Raw genomic sequence first — 18403 nt, forward strand, 5'->3', positions numbered from 1 at the left:
ACATCTAACAACTGCAGGAAATCTCAAATACGCCTTTGCCCCATCCTAGTAACTACTTTACTATTGTCTAACTTTATTTTAAACATTGGCCACCTTGAGAACTTTGCTTAGTAAGTAGACAGGCTATCAATATCATTAAAGCAGTAGTATATATTTTTGCTACCTTTCCCTTTCTCCAGGGAAAGCTGGGCAGTGGACCGGGGTGGTCTTCAACATGTTTTATGCTTATAATAACTGTATAAAGTAGATTAAGCCAGTGTTTCCCAACCTTTTTTGAGCAAAGGCACACTTGTTTCATGAAAAAAATCTCGAGGCACACCACCATTACAGCCCCGTGACGTCAGCGCGCAGCGTCACGCCGGGAGGGACATGAATTGCTAGCAAATTACATAATCACCTCCTTGAGGGCTGGCTCATCTTCTCCGAAGGCAGAACCCCATTAATTAACAGCACAGACTCACACCATAGCCAAGACGAGGGGGGAAAACCTCAGTCATGCACAGTCATGCACATGTGGGGGCTAAATGAGGACGAAGACCGGGCAGAGAGCAGGGTTCAAATCACCGCACCTGGCCAGGACAATCCCTGGGTGCTCCCTTGGGCCACTCGCCTGACCCACCTCGCAGGGCTGTTGTTGTGAGGATAACACGGGGAGAACCATGCGCGCCCCCGGGAGCTCCTTGGAGGAGAAAGCGGGCGATGAATGCAATGCACGAAATATATGAGAGGCGACCAGGTTTTGCAGGTGAGGGGACCCCGCCAGCCTCCGCTTCCAACACCCGGCGCAACGACGCCGAAGTTTCCCCCCGGGCTCGGCTCGGGGAGCAGCGCTGCTCCCCCCGGCTCCCCTTCGCCCTCCCGGCTCTCTCTGCCGCCCACTGGGGACCCCCCTCACCTGCCACGTCCGGAGCGCCAGTGGAAGTTGCATGCATGCATGCAGGGCGCCGCGTTGCCATTGCATTGCACTGCACTCCATGCAACGCCTGCACGCATGCATTGCCTTGCACGCCCGCCAAGGGGTCTCCCCACGGTCCGATGCGTCCCCTCCGGCGCGGATGCAGCATTGCAAAAATAACCCCCCCCCGACGCAGCCCTACCTGGGGGGCAGCCTCCGCCTCCGCCGCTCCGCCTCCGCGGGGATCCCCGGGCTCCATCCTGCCGCCCGATGTCCGCGGGGGCGCAGGCAGGCTGCGCGGGGTCTGCGCGGAAGAGCCCCTGCCCGCCCGGCCGCCGCCGCTGCGCTCATTCCATGGCCGGGAGAAGAGCGCTTCAAACAAAACGCCCGGCCCGCCAGGCCACGCTGGGAAACGTAGTTTGCGCACCCCGCGCGGGCGCGGAGCCCAAGGGCGAGGGGACTACGGATCCCGGCAGCCCCCGCGCCGGGGACGGAGGGGGAGAGGCCGGGTGCAGGGATGGAGGGGCGGGCGGGCGAGCGAGTGAGTGAGTGGCAGCCGCCAAGCCTTGGCCGAGAGCCAGGAAGGGCCTCCCCGGAGGAGGAGGAGGAGGAGGGAGGCGCAGAGAGGGAGGGAGGGAGGGAGGGAACCCCAGGGGTCATCTAGTGACGGCGCCCCAATCGAAAATTTGACTTTTTTTAAAAAAATAATCGAATTTTTTAATTTTTCCCGCGGCACACCAGGCAACATCTCGCGGCACACTAGTGTGCCACGGAACAGTGGTTGGGAAACACTGGATTAAGCTGCCTGTATTCCTTACTCCAGAGAAAGCTGGCAAAGAGAAGCCTGTACTGCCCTTTTTGTTTGTTTGTTTGTTTGTTTGCTTGCTTGCTTGCTTGCTTGCTTGCTTGTCGGTCAGTCGGTTCAACTGATTGCACACCTAGGCTCCACTTCTAGGGGAGCTGGAGCTATATGGTATTAGTTTTTGGGCCACTGCATTTCTAAAAGGAAGAAAAGCACCTGGACTGTGGCCTGGTTTTATCAGATTGAAAGTTACTTTTAAAGGAATGTCATTTTGTAAAAGCAGTTTAAATGCTTGTTCCTTTGTTGTATTTTTCAGAGGTATAAAGCGTGTAAATCTCTTTGATGTAGTTGAAAAAGTCATTGAAGAAAGAAAATGTTTGAAGTGTTTATATTGAAGGTATTGTGGCTTTTTGGCAAGTTTTAGCATATGAATGTTCATTTCTGAGCATAAACCTTGCAGTGTTTTCATAGGACTCTAACTATGGCTTACTTATTCATTAGATTGAAAATCCATGGTGCTTTTGGGGCTACATAAAAGGAGGTGGAAGTATTGTAGAAAACGAAATGGAATATAAAAAACTTCAATCTGAAATGAATCTGTTCTATAATAAATTCCACAGATATGTGGATGATATCAAGCCATCTGTATTGGAAAAGGGCCAGGTAATTTTATGTACTTTATTTGCTTTAGTGGATATGAAATTGAAGAGGGGGAAAGGGAGGCTAGTGTTGGGATATTAATTCTACTTTCAATGCTAGTCCTACTCAGAGGAGACCCATTGAATGTCATGAACATGACTTACTTTGGTTCATTAATTTCAGTACAGTGGTGCCCCGCAAGATGAATGCCTCGCAAGACGGAAAACTCGCTAGACGAAAGAGTTTTCCGTTTTGGAAGTGCTTCGCAAAACGAATTTCCTATGGGCTTGCTTCGCAAGACGACAATGCCTTGCGAGTTCCTGCTGGTTTTTTTTCCTCCCCCCCCCTTTTCTAAGCCGCTGAGCCGCTTATCAGCTGATCCGATCAGCAGATACAGTGGCGTGGGTTGTCAGCACCCGGGGCAAGGCAAGTAATTTGCGCCCCCTAACCCGTGGATTTGCGCCCCCTAACCCTAACCCCCAGATGTTGCGCCCGGTGCGGCCGGCCCCCCCTGCACCCCCCACGCTACGCCACTGAGCAGATAAGCCGCTAATAGCGCTAATCCGCTAATCTTTCAATGGGCTTGCTTCGCAAGACGAAAAAACCGCTAGACGAAGAGAATCACAGAATGGATTCTTTTCGTCTTGCGAGGCACCACTGTAGTTCTATTATGAGTGAACCTCGTTGGATACAACCTTTTGTGAAAGCACTGGATGACTTTAACAACGATGCAGGACTCAGCTAAAATGATCATCCAGCCTCTGCTTATAATATTATACAGTACATTTTATATTTGGGTTTAGCTACTTTTGGAAGTTTTTCTAGATAAATTGTCATATTTCTGCCACCTTTTGGGCACTGTATGAAATATAAAGCAGGAAATATATAGCACATTACTGGTACATATAGTTTTTTCCTATTGGTTTGCCTTAAAAGGTAAAGGTACCCCTTCCCGTACGGGCCAGTCTTGACAGACTCTAGGGTTGTGTGCTCATCTCACTCTAGAGGCCGGGAGCCAGCGCTGTCCTCAGACACTTCCAGGTCACGTGGCCAGCATGACGAAGCTGCTCTGGAGAGCCAGCGCAGCACACAGAAATGCCGTTTACCTTCCCGCTAGTAAGCGGTCCCTATTTATCTACTTGCACCCGGGGGTGCTTTCGAACTGCTAGGTTGGCAGGCGCTGGGACCGAGCAACGGGAGCACACCCCGCCGCGGGGATTCGAACCGCTGACCATGTGATCGGCAAGTCCTAGGTGCTGAGGTTTTACCCACAGTGCCACCCGCGTCCCATTGGTTTGCCTTATATTCCATCAATTGTCTGCTAATCTCATGTAAAGTTTGTGTCAAATGAGAATGGATGTTTCTTTTTCAGGTTTGTGCTGTTTATTGTCAGGAAATGAAATCCTGGTGCAGAGCTGTTGTTAAATCAATCATATCATGTACAGATTATTACCTTGCTGAGTGTTTCCTTGTGGATTATGCCAAGAGTGTTCCTGTGAAAACAGACCGGTATGCTTTAATTATACTAAAGGCAAAGGTTATACACAATGAGAGTACTGTAACCTGGGACTAGCAAGCCCTCTGGAACCTGGAAGGTACGATCAGAAGGTTAATGTCGTGTTCTATCACACAAGCCCACTGAGTTTGTGTGATCCTTCTGATAGACCAAGTGTATGGAGTTGTAAACTCCTACATTCAAATTTAATCTTAACCTTTAACTTGCTGGCTGGTCCGGGGCAAGTTTGTCTTAATCTTTCTTCACATTCACTTCACCCAGTAAGCCCCCAATGTAGGCACATTTAACTTTTGTGCATTCAGCTTTAAGCACACGACAAAATAAAAATAAAAAGGGGCAGAGTTCCAGGAAAAATGACTTTGGCAATCCTACTTGCCACTGAACCCAATGACTATATGCGATTTTGGCTTTAAGTGCAATCCCTGGAAGGTAGCCCCCGAGTAAATTCCGGGCTTACTGTAACAGCAGACAGACTACATTGTCCGCCTATCAAGGACAACAAGCAACAGTCTGTTATTTACAATTTATGCTTTGATTATAATTAGAGTGGCCACTGTGGTGCCTTTGTGACATTTTGGAATACAAGTTGCATTATTCCTGACCGTTGGCCATGCTGGCTCTGGCTGGTAGAAATTGTAGTTCTGAACATCCAGAGGGCACAACATTAGCTACCCCTGGCTTATAAAGTATTAATTTATGTTAAAGGGTTTATTTTTCTGAAATTTCTGTTTTCAGGATTTGTGTTGCCTTGGAATCATTTATGAGATTACCCTACAGAGCAATAAAATTTAGACTGTATGGTACAAAACCGGCCACACTGCGTGTCAACTACTATAACGACAAGGCCAAGATAGTGTAAGTACATTTTGCAAGGTATTATGTAAAAGCGTTCTATATTATTTTGGGTTTCTGTAGGACAAGTATTAGGACTTGTAATTTGGGAGAGACATCACTTTGCCAACAAAGGTCCGTTATAGTTAAAGCTATGGTTTTCCCAGTAGTGATGTATGGAAGTGAGAGCTGGACCATAAAGAAGGCTGATCGCCGAAGAATTGATGCGTTTGAATTATGGTGCTGGAGGAGACTCTTGAGAGTCCCATGGACTGCAAGAAGATCAAACCTATCTGTTCTTAAGGAAATCAGCCCTGAGTGCTCACTGGAAGGACAGATCGTGAAGCTGAGGCTCCAATACTTTGGCCACTTCATGAGAAGAGAAGACTCCCTGGAAAAGACCCTGATGCTGGGAAGGATGGAGGGCACAAGGAGAAGGGGGCGACAGAGGACGAGATGATTGGATAGTGTTCTTGAAGCTACCAGCATAAGTTTGACTAAACTGCAGGAGGCAGTGGAAGACAGGAGTGCCTGGTGTGCTCTGGTCCATGGGGTCACGAAGAGTCGGACACGACTAAACGACTAAACAACAACAATTTGGGTGACATTCCATGTAGCTACAAGGAGAGCCTGTGAAATTTTCCTATTTTATATTTACTAGGGCCCCATATTTCTTGGTATAAATGTCACTGAGGCAGACTTCATATCTACCCAGTTTGTTTCACTCTCTGAGAAACATTTTGAAGTGAAAGAGTACTTCACAAATGTATAATACGTCTTTATATGCTTATAATAGTGCCACAGTAAAGTAATCATGTGTGCTTTTTTGTAGTCCTGCTAACCGCTGGGATATAGCAGCTATCCACTACTTCCAAAATCTCCTGAATGGTAGGAAAACATAAGGAATAGCATATTATATAATTCCAAATGTATGGGCTAATCTGTTAAAATGTTGAGGGGTTTTTTAAAAATCCACCAAAAGGCTGGGTCTGGAGACTATAGCTGAGTTGCAGAACAGCTGCCTATCTGCAGATGGTTCCATGTTCAGTTTCTAATATCTAAGGGAAATGCCTGTCTGAAACCCTGGAGAGCCACCAGTGTACCAGTCACTGGAGAAGGAGTTGGATGAGCCAACACATTGACTCAGTACAGTGTAAGGCAATGTCTTCCTTAGATAACTGTGTCTGAAGTAATGAATATTAGTGTACTTAATGTTTGGTACAAATCAGAATAACAGAAAAGTGGCATTATTGGTAATTCATAGAATTGTAGAGTTGGAAGGGACCCAAGGGTCATCTCATTCAACCCCCTGCAATGCAGGAATCTCAGCTAAAGCATCCATGACAGATGGCCACCCAACCTGTATAAAAAACATATTAAAAATGATACCTACTTGCTGAAACTTAGCAGTTCACAAATTAATTGTTGAACAGGTTCAAAGCCCACTGGCCAGGCAGAATTGTCATAACCCCCCCTGTCATTATTCTGGTGTCACAACAGGGAGATCCTTTAATGCTGAATGGTAATAAACTTTTGTAGAATTCAACCACATTGTAATTACACACACATCATAGGATTTTAAAGTTTTATCTTGCTTGCAGATGTCTAGCAACTCGACTTACATATGCACAGAAATAAAATGTATCTATTTCTAGCTTCACTGGAGTAAAACTGATCAGATATTTTGAGATTCATTTCCAAAGGGTTAACTATCTGTTAGTGGCTTCCCAAAACGTTTGCTTATTGCATTACCTTACTCCAATCAAGGGGCTGCTTATAACTTTTGATTCTTTGGCAAGAATGTAGAAAATCAGTTGTTGTTGCCTCCCCTCTGATATTTCATCCATTTGGCTTAATCAAGAAAGACCTACTGTGGGGAAATGTAGAAATTAGAAGACCTAATTAATGCTCCATTTATTTCTGTTTCTAGCAACCACCAAGGTGGAGGCCAAGTTATGTGCTGTTGAAGAAGACAGTTTTGATGTTGATCTCTATGTCACAATAAAGGAAGAAAAGGTAAGCCAGTCACCTTTACAGTTCTGTTCATGTATAGTATTTTGAAACAGACATCCAGTTTGCCAGGGTGAGTGGCAGCATCTGTCCCTCTCTACTAATGGGGAGTAACATTCTGCCACTCAGCTTCCCTTCTTGTATGCACCTCTTTGTATATGTTTTAAAAAGTAGATCCTTTAAAATGATAGCAGGGGTTGTATAGGGTGATGACTTGCTTTTTTGATAGAAGAGGCTCCTGCCCAAAGCCTCTGAGGGTCCAAAGTAAGCAAGGATGATAGGACACAGGCAAAAACCCTACAAGCATTGGCAGGTAGTCTAGAGGCAGACCTGCAGTAGGTGGGTCAGTTCTGGGTCCAGTCTTTGGGTGAAAAAGGCTGCTCCCCTCTGGCTTAATAGAATTACATGCTTTGCCCTTATGCCCCAGCTGATGGGAAGATTCTTTGTGCACATGGCAAGCTACTTTAGGTGATAGTAGCTGCCTTATAAAACTATTTCAGGTACCTCCCAAATTATGTTAGTAATTTTTATCTTTGCCATTAGTAAAAATGTGTCCCCTTTATGCTAAACCATCACATGCATGAAATCTGTTTTCTTCATAGATATGTGTGAATGACGATCTTCTTGCCAAAAAATTTGCTGTCTATGAGGCACCAAAGAATACAACAATTAGTGCTGTGGAAGACCAGAAAAGAGAAACGCCATTAAGCCTTGAACCTCTTTCAGAGGAGATCAATCCTGCACTTGTTCTGTGGCCAATGTTGTTGCAAGCCAAGGAAACAAAGGCTTTTGAAACTTGTGAGTATGACAGATCTGCTTCCCAAATGAATAGACAGGATGGAGGATAGTGGCAAGGGTGCTCAGCTGTTCCTCTCCTTGCTGCTTTTCCTCTACAGCTCCTACCCCACTTGTTCCCTCAACCCAGTCTGCACACATATTGGCATAGTACAGATCCATGGGGTGGGCCTTTGCTGTTCACCTGGCTTCTCAGTACTGGAACTGCTGTCATTTATCAGAGGAGGGGCAGCACAGCATGGCAGTCAGTGCAGGTGTAGCAGCAGAGCCAGTCAGATGCTCCTATGTGACACCAACCTCAGCTTGCCCCTGTCCCTCAGTAACTGGCAATGACCCTGAAGTTGGTAAGCTGCACCATCCTGCTGTGCTCCACAGACTGTTACTGACAAAAGAACCTAAAAGAGAGGAAACCTAATCATACTCCTCAACCAATGAAAGCTTCAAGGTGATTAATGTTCACTTAAGCATACCAGGTGACTGCTCAAAGGTGGCTGAATTTTTCAAAAAGTGTTTGTTGAGATCTCTTTGATAACCACACAAACAGTTACTCCATCCTTCTACCTTTTGAAACTCTGTATGGAAACAAATGAGATTTGAAAAGTGAAGAACTTACATAAATTCCCAAATCTGGAAGATCTTCCATCTTAATAAGTTGGATTGCTGGTACTCCAGGGTTTGGCATACTGCCCTTCTTGAAAAAATATCTCATAAACAAAAATAGCTAAAGGAACTGCTCAAATGATTTATTTATTTTTTCTGTATGTCATAGTTTTATTTATTATATGTGTCACCAGTATATGGAAATGTCTGGCACATCTAAGACTTCAGAGAACCATTTTCCTCAATAATGATGAAATGCTACAGGTGGAGAATACTTTTATTTTTAAAAGGAATTTTGCATAAGTCAATACTTTATTATCCCTTTGGAGCTGCACTGTATCTTTGTACTTTTGTCCTTCCAGGCTGTAACACTTTATAGTTTATATTTTTATTTGGTTTCTTTCATTATGTTTGCACTTTTTAACAAAACCAAGAAAATACTAAGTAAAAGAAACTTACATAGAGGAGAAAACGCAAGCTTGATGTGATAATGTCTCAAATTGGCATTATTACACTTTAAGCAAATAATGAAACACTGCATTTTATTTCTTTTAGGTGCTTCTGCTTCTGATGATGTTAAAAAAACAACTTGCAATAATTTGCAGGAAACTGATTTAGCCAGTGAAGAAACAGAGCCAGTGAGTGATTGTAGCATTTTTCACAAGGGATTGAAATTGAAGATTTGTAAAATCCTTAAGATAATCTAAGACCCAGTATTATGACTGGGCAGAGAAAAGTGGCTTGCCTGAAAAGGGCAGCAGACATGAGCTATTTATTATTTAATTAAAATTAAATATGTTGTTTACTATTCAAATAATACTTGGGGAAAGTTGGAACTGGCTCAGTGCGGTGCTTTGAGCATTGCTTGAAGTATATGTGTACAGATTCACCTGTATGCGTTACTGCTGTTAGCCCCTCTTACACAGTGCTTGTGACATGACTGTTGGTAAGTGGTTCAGCTTTCAACATGCCCCACCAATTCCCAAATGCTTCCGTATTTGTTTTCTCTCTTGGGGAGGTGTCTGATTGTAAATAGGCTGGGGGCAGTCAGGGGCAAAGAGTTAAGGCCCTCATTCTACTCATGCCATTGTCCTGAACTGTGGACAAACCATACTTACAAGCCATGGTTTGTTGTTGATTTATAAACCTTGGCTTACATTAATCATGGCTTAATGTTTTGTGTGAACCCAGCCGTAGTCTTGCTACTCTGTTCTTAGTCACTTCATTCATAACTGGTGACCAACAAATCAGAAGCTCAGAAAAGCGGGTGGAGCTGGAGGAATACCTTTTAAGTATTCTTGGTCATATGACCTGTCTTCCTCCAGTGGGGTGCCTTAACCCAGTGTTTCCCAACCTTGGGCCTCCAGCTGTTTTTGAACTACAATTCCCATCATCCCTGACCACTGGTCTTGCTAGCTAGGGATGATGGGAGTTGTAGTCCAAAAACAGCTGGAGGTCCAAGGTTGGGAAACACTGCCTTAACCCATAGTTGCCTAGGAGTTCTCCAAACACTAATCCAAGAAGGAGCAGTCACACCAAAGTATTCAGTGCTCTCTTCTTTGACAAATTGTGTGTGTATAGATAGGATGGTGAAGGTTAGTTGCAAATCAACTTCACAGCTGAGCCACATGGCCAGTGGCGGAGGAAGAGGAGTTCAGGGGGAGTGCACCGCCCCCGGCAGCGCGATCCTGGTGGGGTGCCATCGCAGCTATGCGCCATGCCCCCGAGATGCGCACCAGCCTCGCCCCCGCCTGCTCTCTGCACACACACCCCCGGTGCCACAGCATGAAGCTCCACTACTGCACATGGCTTTGAGATATTGCTACTGATGCTGCAACAGAGGGACGGAAGAGTAGGTTGATGCAATCGCTTGTAGATGTGTTTTGTGTTGTGGGCGAGAAAGGCTGCATTTTACTGTATTCCAAAGCAGTGCAATGTGCCTTACTCTCCATTCTAGTCTCATAGTGAAGTAGCTCCAGCCAGAAGCACAGAGGTGCCCTGTTTCCTAGGTCATAATTGACATAACCCTGGGATGTTTTTGTCTGCTTACTTAGGCTGTAATGGTGCCGGTTCCTCCTTTAAAACAAGGCATAACTGTTTCCTTGCAGGCGGATATACAAACAGACAGGTTTGTTTTCACCTCTAAATCTTCTATTCGTATTTCCTTACATGGGCAAGGGGCTGAACCTATATGTAAAATAAAAATAAACTTGCTGATTGGCAATTTTAGAGCACAATTAATCTGTTTAAATGTAAGTAGTTTGACTCATTTGTTCACTTTCCTGCACGGGAAGAAGGTGTGTCTTCTGTTGGCATATTTGTGAAGATAAGATAAAGTCATTATTAAATTCTTTATTCAGTTGCCATAAGTAATATATTCCTGGTTTGTTGGGTTGGAATAATTACTGGTTGATAATTAGTTCGCTTCCAATATATCTTGCTTTTTTGTGCTATTCATCATTCCCACTGTGGCTGGGATCCACGCAGTCCTGTGTGTGAGCAGGAGGTATTTCCAGTCACATGTGGGTTAGGGACATTGTCAGCTGGCACAAAGGCTGTCATGTAAGGACCCCCCCCATGTGCGCCCCCCACCCCACAAAATCCCCAGCTCACATATATTCCACATGCAGCCAGTATTTCTACAGGCATGAGTAAAGTTTTTTCAAATGATTTTGTGTTTCATTTTAGCACCTTATGTAAGGAAACTACTAAAACACAAGAAATGGAGAAAGATCTTTATGAGAAAAATATTGGTGTGAAGTAAGTTTTCTTTTTTCTTCCTTTTGAAGTTATACAAATACTACATAAATGGAAATGCTACCTTGAGACTGAGTTTTTAAAGGTGTTTTATTATAAAATGGCATAAGCTCTCATAGGCAGCAACCTCCTTCATCAGATGCTGAGTTGAAACATGAATATTTTGTTATATTAATAGGTCAGGCAAGAAGAAGCAAAGTGGATCTCCTACAATGTCTGCAATGTTTATAACTTTCACTCCTGTATATGGCTCATTACTTAGAGCCAGATTTAACTGGGTTGTCACTAACTACAGTGGTGCCTCACAAGACGAAAAGAATCCGTTCCGCGAGTCTCTTCGTCTTGCGGTTTTTTCGTCTTGCGAAGCAAGCCCATTAGCGGATTAGCGCTATTAGCGGCTTAGTGGGCCTAGCGGATCAGTTGATAAGCGGCTTAGCGGCTTGGGAAAAGGGGGGGAGGAAAAAAACCCCGCAGGAACTCGCAAGACATTGTCGTCTTGCGAAGCAAGCCCATAGGAAATTCGTTTTGCGAAGCACCTCCAAAACGGAAAACCCTTTCGTCTAGCAGGTTTTCCGTCTTGCGAGGCATTCGTCTTGCGGGGCACCACTGTAAATTCTACTACTGAAAGACAGGGACTAAAGTTAGTTGCACTAATTAATTTCAGTGAGTTTGATCTGAGTACAACTTGGTTGAATAAAATTCCTCATATTCTTGCTGGTGGTAATAGTCAGTCAAAATTTGTGCTTTCTAGCAGCCCTGACCCTCCCATAGAGCTGATGTAACTAAGCACTGAGACAATCAGCAGATAGCGTGTCTTCAGTGAGGATGTTTTATATAAGGTGCAAACTATGCAGTAAATGTTTTGGGTGAAACTGACTTGGTATCTGATGGGTGTTTTTAATTGCTAAACATATATTTGTTCAAGATACTTAGTTTATCAATTCAAAACAAGCATTATTATCTGATACTAGCCTAGTGGTCTATTCCTTATGCTAAACATAGATTGGAGCGGCCCAGAGGCAAATCCTTGCTTAGCCATAAGGCTTACTGACTGATTGGCCAAGGTAATCACCTCTCAGCCAGCTATGATGCCTTTGCTCTTTGTCCTCAGTTGGAGGCAGTAATGCTTCCAAATACCAGTTGCTGGAAATAGCAGGAGAGGAGAGTGCTCTTGGGCTCATGTTTGGTTCCTTGATTTCATACAGGCATTTGGTTGGCGACTGTGAGAACAGGATGCTGGACTAAATGGGCCATTGTCCTGATCCAGCAGACTCTGTTCAGCTCACAGGGTTGCTATGAGAATAAAATAAAGAAATAACTATATATGCCATCCTGAGTAAGGGCTGAATAAAAGTATAATAAATAAAGGATTTTAAGTTGGCATGTGGTGACAAACTTTTTTTAAAAAAAGCGAACTTGTATATTTTCAGGCTTCTACAATTTTTAAATCCTTTGAAAGCTGTTGATGGACAAGATGAGACCGAGGTATTTCAATTGACTGTTGCTTTTGGCAGATCATAAAGACTTTTGGACTGTTAGTGCCATTTGAATATATAAATGAGCTTTTAGAATTTTGGTTTGTTTATCTAGTTTTTTGAATCGATACATAGTGTACCTACCACTTCAGAAATTGCTACACACACACACACACACACACACACCTATTTCACAAATTTCTGGATGATCTCAAAACTGTCCACTAATGTGCTTTCCGGATTGGAACAGGAGGACTATTTGAAAATAGAAAGCAATTTGGGGTTATCTTAGAATTTGATAGCTGAAGGTTGAATATGTTTCAGAATCCTAATTGTAGCACTGGTACTCATGAAATCTTAGTGATCCCATAAAAGACATAAATTGTTTTGTGCTTTTTCCTAAAGAAACAAAAATATGGAAACATTTGCAGTGAGGTAGAACATTTTAATGCAAATCATCATGTAGCCTGTCTGTTGCAGACTTGTGTTTGTTACCTTTAATTTTAGAAGCTACAAATGAATACCAGTGCATTCCGCCCTGCTGTCCTTAATAAAAATATGGAACCGTGTTTATCTCTTGAAACAGCACCACTGTTTCCAACTCTGAAAAAGGTAATATTCACTATATGATATATAAAAGCAGGGGTTGCGTATTTGATTAAATTCCTCTAATACTGAAAACTCAAATTTATTTTTTGAAGTTGAGCATGCTCTAAAAATAGCACTTGTTTCTATTGCCATCTTCTGCATAATAGAATCCCAGTAATTCATTGAGGTCACCACAAGGCTGAATGTCAATTTTGGAAGAGGGCATGGAAGACAGAGGCAGCAGTCCTACACACTTAAATGGAAGAAAGTCCCATTGAACATGATGGGGCTTGCTTTTGAATAGGGATTGTCCTGTTGGATTGTCCTGTGAGTTTCAAATTGCTACTTTACCATGAAGCTCACTAGATAGCTATGGGCAAGCACTTTGCACGAAGCAGCCTGACATGATGACCATGAGGATGAAATGGTTCAAAGTGACACATTGTAATAATATGTCCTAATCCCATAGATATGGCAACTTACTATCTCTGAACAACAACTATGAAGCTTTGCAAAGCAGAGCAAGCTAGCTGTTGATACTCTGCCCATAGCTGTCAACGTTTTCCTTTTTTTTAAGGGAAATTCCCTTATTCCAAATAGGATTCCTCGCAAGAAAAGGGAAAAGTTGACAGCTATGACTCTGCCCGCCCCACTTTAATACATCTTATGCTGGTGGAAGTAATACATTTTAAATATGATGCAGCCCATACCCAGAAATTACATTGCTTATGGCTTTTTACCCATTTGTTAGCAGTAGATCTGATGAGCAACTCAAAAAGATTTAATTGGTAATTAAGGCTACACTCAGGTGCCGCTTGCTTCAGTGGAATTTGTTAGCTTGGCAGGGAATTGTTTTCCAAGAGTATAAATAGTTATAACTGTGTCTGCTTAAAACTTGGTCCTGACCATAGCTGGTGCTGCCCCAACCCCTGTCACCCCTTAATACTGTATTGATTTCTCATATACAGAATATTCAATAACCCAGACTGTTTGAACCACACGCTGTACAAAAATATGTAGGCTGACATCCAGTGAATCAGTATACACCTGTAGTGGGTCACCTGTGCATACACAGGTGGTGGTCTCCACGGGGATTCTGCAGGAAGCAACTCGCATTGCTCCCTTGGTAACAGGAAAACTGAGGCTATGTACATAGTGTAGCTTCATTTGATTATCTCCCTAAGACCAATTCTTCTATTTTAAGCAAATATATAAATACATTTGATGCATTTTTCCCCCTGGTAGGAACTTCTAAGGAATCAGTTCCCAGGACCTAATCATGTACAGTCTTATTCGTGGCCACCAATAGCTCGCGGATGTGATTCAGTTATTATCTCTCCTGAAAATGATCCACTTCTATATCTTCTGCCAATTATTACGTTTTTGCAGTCAAGAAATTGCTATGTATCACTGCCAGCTCGGAGTGGTGTAAGTAGGATATTCAGTTCATGCCCAAATGCCTTCTTTGTTGAAACCAAGTCTTGGAAAAGTGTAGGCTTGGATTGAGCAGTCAGAATGTGTGGTGCTTTCTGTGGTTGCTTTTTGGATGTGGGCTCTGCATTTGAATGTGCATCATATCACTTCTGAATGGGACTATGAGTGGCAACAATCATCTTAGTCTCCAACCAAATGGTTAAGTCCATTGTAACCATGTCTTAAGAAGCCGCTTAGATATGCAGGTAATATAGGGAACGTGGGAATGCTTTAGCCTCTGATTTGAATGGCTAAGCCTAACCATAGTTGTATCTAAAGACCCTGAGCAGTAGATGTTTGAATGGGCTCGGCTCATCCAAAGCTAGCTGCAAGCAATAGAACATGAGATTAACTTTTTAAAAGTTGTAATAACATATTCTTCCTAAGGGATGCCATAGAGTAAAGAGAAGGATCAAGCTTTATTTGTGTAAATGCCTCTAGGGGTTGGCAGGGAGGGGGAACTAGAACCAAACAGGCCTTCTTCAGGCATGCATATTTGGCATTAACTAAATATGTACGGGGGGTGGGGAATGAGAATGAGTGTATTAGCTTTGTCCTGCCATTATTCTCATTTCCCTCCGTAAGCTGGAGAATGACTGACTGGAGTAGGGAGCTTCCATGAGAGCAATGGCAAAAGGTTTGTCTGGAGCTGGTGTGCTGATCCTTTATAGCAGGCTTCCTCAAACTCGGCTCTCCAGATGTTTGGTTTTTTGCCTACAACTCCCATGATCCCTAGCTAGCAGGACCAGTGGTCAGGGATGATGGGCATTATAGTCTCAAAACATTTGGAGGGCCGAGGTTGAGGAAACCTGCTTTATAGAATCCCCTTGCATGTTTCAGTTAATAACCAATGTGCACACTTCACGAGGGTTATGCACAGCAAGCCATCTGGAGGGTTGAGTAAGCATGCAGCAAAGAGCAGGCCTGAATGAGAGAGAGGAGTTTTGTAGAAACAAGGCTGTTTAGAATCTATACCACTGTGAGATTTTTTCCACTCCCTTCATGGATTTTAAAAATCTTGGCTAGCTTGCATTACTTTGAACAGTGGGTTTTCTTTTTAAAGAGATTTTCTGACTGATAAGCCTCTGATTCATGGAAATGTTTCTGCTCTTAGTATGAATTGATGTCTTGTGTGTGTACATAGCCAGTTGCATTAATCCTGTGCCCAGGAAAGAAGAAAGCAGAACTGGTGTTTGAGTTTCTGGAAACTTACAGCCATTGTTCCAGGCCTATTCACCCAATATTGCTCTTACTGGGAACAAATAAGGAAGAAATACAGAGCACAAGAATTCCAAGAGGATGTAAGCATAACATGATCATTAATGCTGAAAATATGATTGAATAAATTTATCTGGACCATAAGGGAATAACAAAATATAAAATGCAAATATGGTATAAAATCATACAGTAGCATTAACTTATTAAAGTGGTCTATCACGAGTGAGACTAAATCATTCTTTACAGTTTCAGTGCCACAAAGCGAAAATAAAAATATTGCTTTAAATTGGCAATTCACACGAACTATAAAATCCATATAAAAACAACCAATTAACTGCAGTTTACCAGGACATGTATACTAGGCATCTGACTTGTATTATGTAAAAAAAGAGGGGAGGGGAGAAGCTGAATTCATCATAGCTAATTGGATTTCACATTCTGAATTTGTACCTTGCTATGCAGATTTTTGTTCCAGTTGATAAAGCAAGTTAGAGGGTTATTACTTTCCAATTGTCTGTAGCCCTAGAAACAGGAAGCTGCTTTTTAATACAGAATTGGTCTACCTAGGTTAGTATTGTCTACACCAGGGGTCAGGAAGGTTTACCTCACCTGGGCCAGTTCACTCCAGCAGAGATCCCTCCGTGGGCCGGATTGCATGCTCGCGATTTCCAGTGCCTGCATTTGTGCAGAAGCAATTTCCAGTGCCGTGGAAGCGAGTCGCCATGCTACGCCAGTTTAGCGCAGCATGCAGGGACTCGCCGAGCAGGCGGCTCAGTTTGGGGGCAGCTCATGGGCTGGTTAAACAGCCCCCGTGGGCTGCTTGTGGCCCATGGGGCTTAGGTTGCCTACCCCTGGTCTACACCTACTAGCAGTGGCTCTCCAGAGTCTGATGGGAATCTTCTTAACCCACTTGGAGCTGCCAGCTCTTGAACCTGGAACTTTTTGATAGCAAAACACCTACTTTGTCACTAAGCTACAGCACTAAGCTATTTGCACTTGCAAATCACTTCTAGGTAACATAAGAGGAAAGCTTTCATAAACAAGAGAACAGGTTCTTTTTTCCCTTGGGTTGTCTGTGGGTCATGAATTATTAGCTAGCGTGGGTGTAACTGGGATACAGGCTAGTAGTTTTTGATGGTACTTTATGCTTTTTTTTGAGATTTTAACCAAATAATGTGACAACTTCCTTACAGGTGAGGTCCTTATAACAACCCCATATACCCTTCTGAGGTTGCTTGAATATCACAGCTTACTGTTCCTCAGGCTCTGCCATCTTGTGCTTGATGAAATTGATGTGTTGTTTGCTGAAGCCAACATAGAAGTAAGTGTGGGTTTTTGCACATAAGATAAATGTGCTAACATAATGTAAACTCAAAGAATATTATAAAAAAGATACAATCATAGTTGCCCCTAGCACAGATTGTGCTTTCCCCCAAAATAGTCGACTATACAGTACTGCTTATGTCAAATATACATTGCTAAAAAGTTCTTCCTGGTGCGGAACGAGGGATTGCCTGTGAACCAAAGACCTAGTTCCACCCAAAGCAGCTAGTTGATTAGTACTGTAAGTTAACTGTCTTCCCATCACCAATTCTGCCTGTAGTTTACCCATAGTAATAATAATAATTAATAATTTATTATTTGTACCCCGCCCAACTGGCTGGGTTTCCCCAGCCACTCTGGGCGACTTCCAACAAAGATGAAAAATACACTAAAATATCACACATTAAAAACTTCCCTGAACAGGGCTGCCTTCAGATGTCTTCTGAATGTCAGGTAGTTGTTTATCGCTTTGACATCTGATGGGAAGGCGTTCCACAGGGAGGGCGCCACTACCGAGAAGGCCCTCTGCCTGGTTCCCTGTAACTTGGCCTCTCGCAGTGAGGGAACCGCCAGAAGGCCCTCGGAGCTGGACCTCAGTGTCCGGGCAGAACGATGGGGGAGGAGACGCTCCTTCAGATATACTGGACTGAGGCCGTTTAGGGCTTTAAAGGTCAGCACCAACACTTGGAATTGTGCTCGGAAACGTACTGGGAGCCAATGTAGGTCTTTCAAGACCGGTGTTATATGGTCTCGGCGGCCACTCCCAGTCACCAGTCTAGCTGCCACATTCTGGATTAGTTGTAGTTTCTGGGTCACCTTCAAAGGTAGCCCCACGTAGAGCGCATTGCAGTAGTCCAAGTGGGAGATAACCAGAGCATGCACCACTCTGGCGAGACAGTCTGCAGGCAGGTAGGGTCTCAGCCTACGTACCAGATGGAGCTGGTAAACAGCTGCCCCAGTATTACTTTTAGCAGATGGAAAAGATAATGATGGGTGTTAATTCCTGTTTTATAGATATTTCGTATTCTAGAATATTACAAAACAGCCTTGAACGTTGAAGAGAAAGAATCTGCACCTCAGCAGATCGTTGCTATCGGAAGGCACTGGAGCAAAAACATGGAATGCTTAACCAAAGAGTTCATGAATGATCCGTATGTTGTGATAATATCCATGGAAGAAGCTGCCATATATGGCAAAGTGCAACAGGTAAAATATTAGGAGCTTTATAGCTCTCTTATATATTTGCTTTTGGATTGAAGACTAGGCTCTGCACAGGTTCACTAACTCTTGCAGGCACAAATTATAAGCACTGTGGCTTTTAAAATACTAAGTGGAATTTGGAGGTTGAGATTGGCTATGTACAGAACAAATCCAGTTGGCCAGACCTGTTGGTTAAGAAGCTGGAAACTTTAAGGGTTATAATAAGAGTAACTTCCTCAGTTCTGAGAATAGTATCACGAATGGTTCCTGTGAAACCTGCT

At 43.4% G+C, this 18403-nt stretch overlaps 1 protein-coding gene and 1 long non-coding RNA gene across 5 annotated transcripts in view; one reads left to right on the plus strand and one right to left on the minus strand.

The window, feature by feature from the left end:
- Positions 1-18403, plus strand: part of TDRD12 (tudor domain containing 12) — a 41161-nt gene that overhangs the window by 1294 nt on the left and 21464 nt on the right. For 3 of the 4 annotated variants that reach the window (XM_082232856.1, XM_082232855.1, XM_082232858.1), the window contains exons 2-17: positions 2014-2094; positions 2199-2360; positions 3709-3845; positions 4588-4707; positions 5516-5571; positions 6614-6699; positions 7296-7491; positions 8644-8726; positions 10143-10216; positions 10777-10848; positions 12276-12330; positions 12828-12932; positions 14154-14336; positions 15526-15682; positions 16793-16920; positions 17937-18128. In XM_082232856.1, the coding sequence (XP_082088982.1) occupies positions 2071-2094; positions 2199-2360; positions 3709-3845; positions 4588-4707; positions 5516-5571; positions 6614-6699; positions 7296-7491; positions 8644-8726; positions 10143-10216; positions 10777-10848; positions 12276-12330; positions 12828-12932; positions 14154-14336; positions 15526-15682; positions 16793-16920; positions 17937-18128 (1830 nt within the window). In that variant the 5' untranslated portion in view covers positions 2014-2070. Of the gene's footprint in view, positions 1-99; positions 115-2013; positions 2095-2198; positions 2361-3708; positions 3846-4587; positions 4708-5515; positions 5572-6613; positions 6700-7295; positions 7492-8643; positions 8727-10142; positions 10217-10776; positions 10849-12275; positions 12331-12827; positions 12933-14153; positions 14337-15525; positions 15683-16792; positions 16921-17936; positions 18129-18403 lie in introns of those variants that run through there. The other variant, XM_082232857.1, reaches the window with a different exon arrangement.
- Positions 10825-11853, minus strand: LOC309537902. Its single transcript, XR_014222055.1, has 3 exons — positions 11450-11853; positions 11000-11130; positions 10825-10916 (listed from the first exon to the last, which is right to left on the minus strand). It is a non-coding gene; the product is annotated as an uncharacterized lncRNA (long non-coding RNA).

The sequence above is a fragment of the Podarcis vaucheri genome (genome assembly GCF_965113315.1).
Source record: "Podarcis vaucheri genome assembly, chromosome: 7".
Classification (NCBI taxonomy): domain Eukaryota; kingdom Metazoa; phylum Chordata; class Lepidosauria; order Squamata; family Lacertidae; genus Podarcis; species Podarcis vaucheri.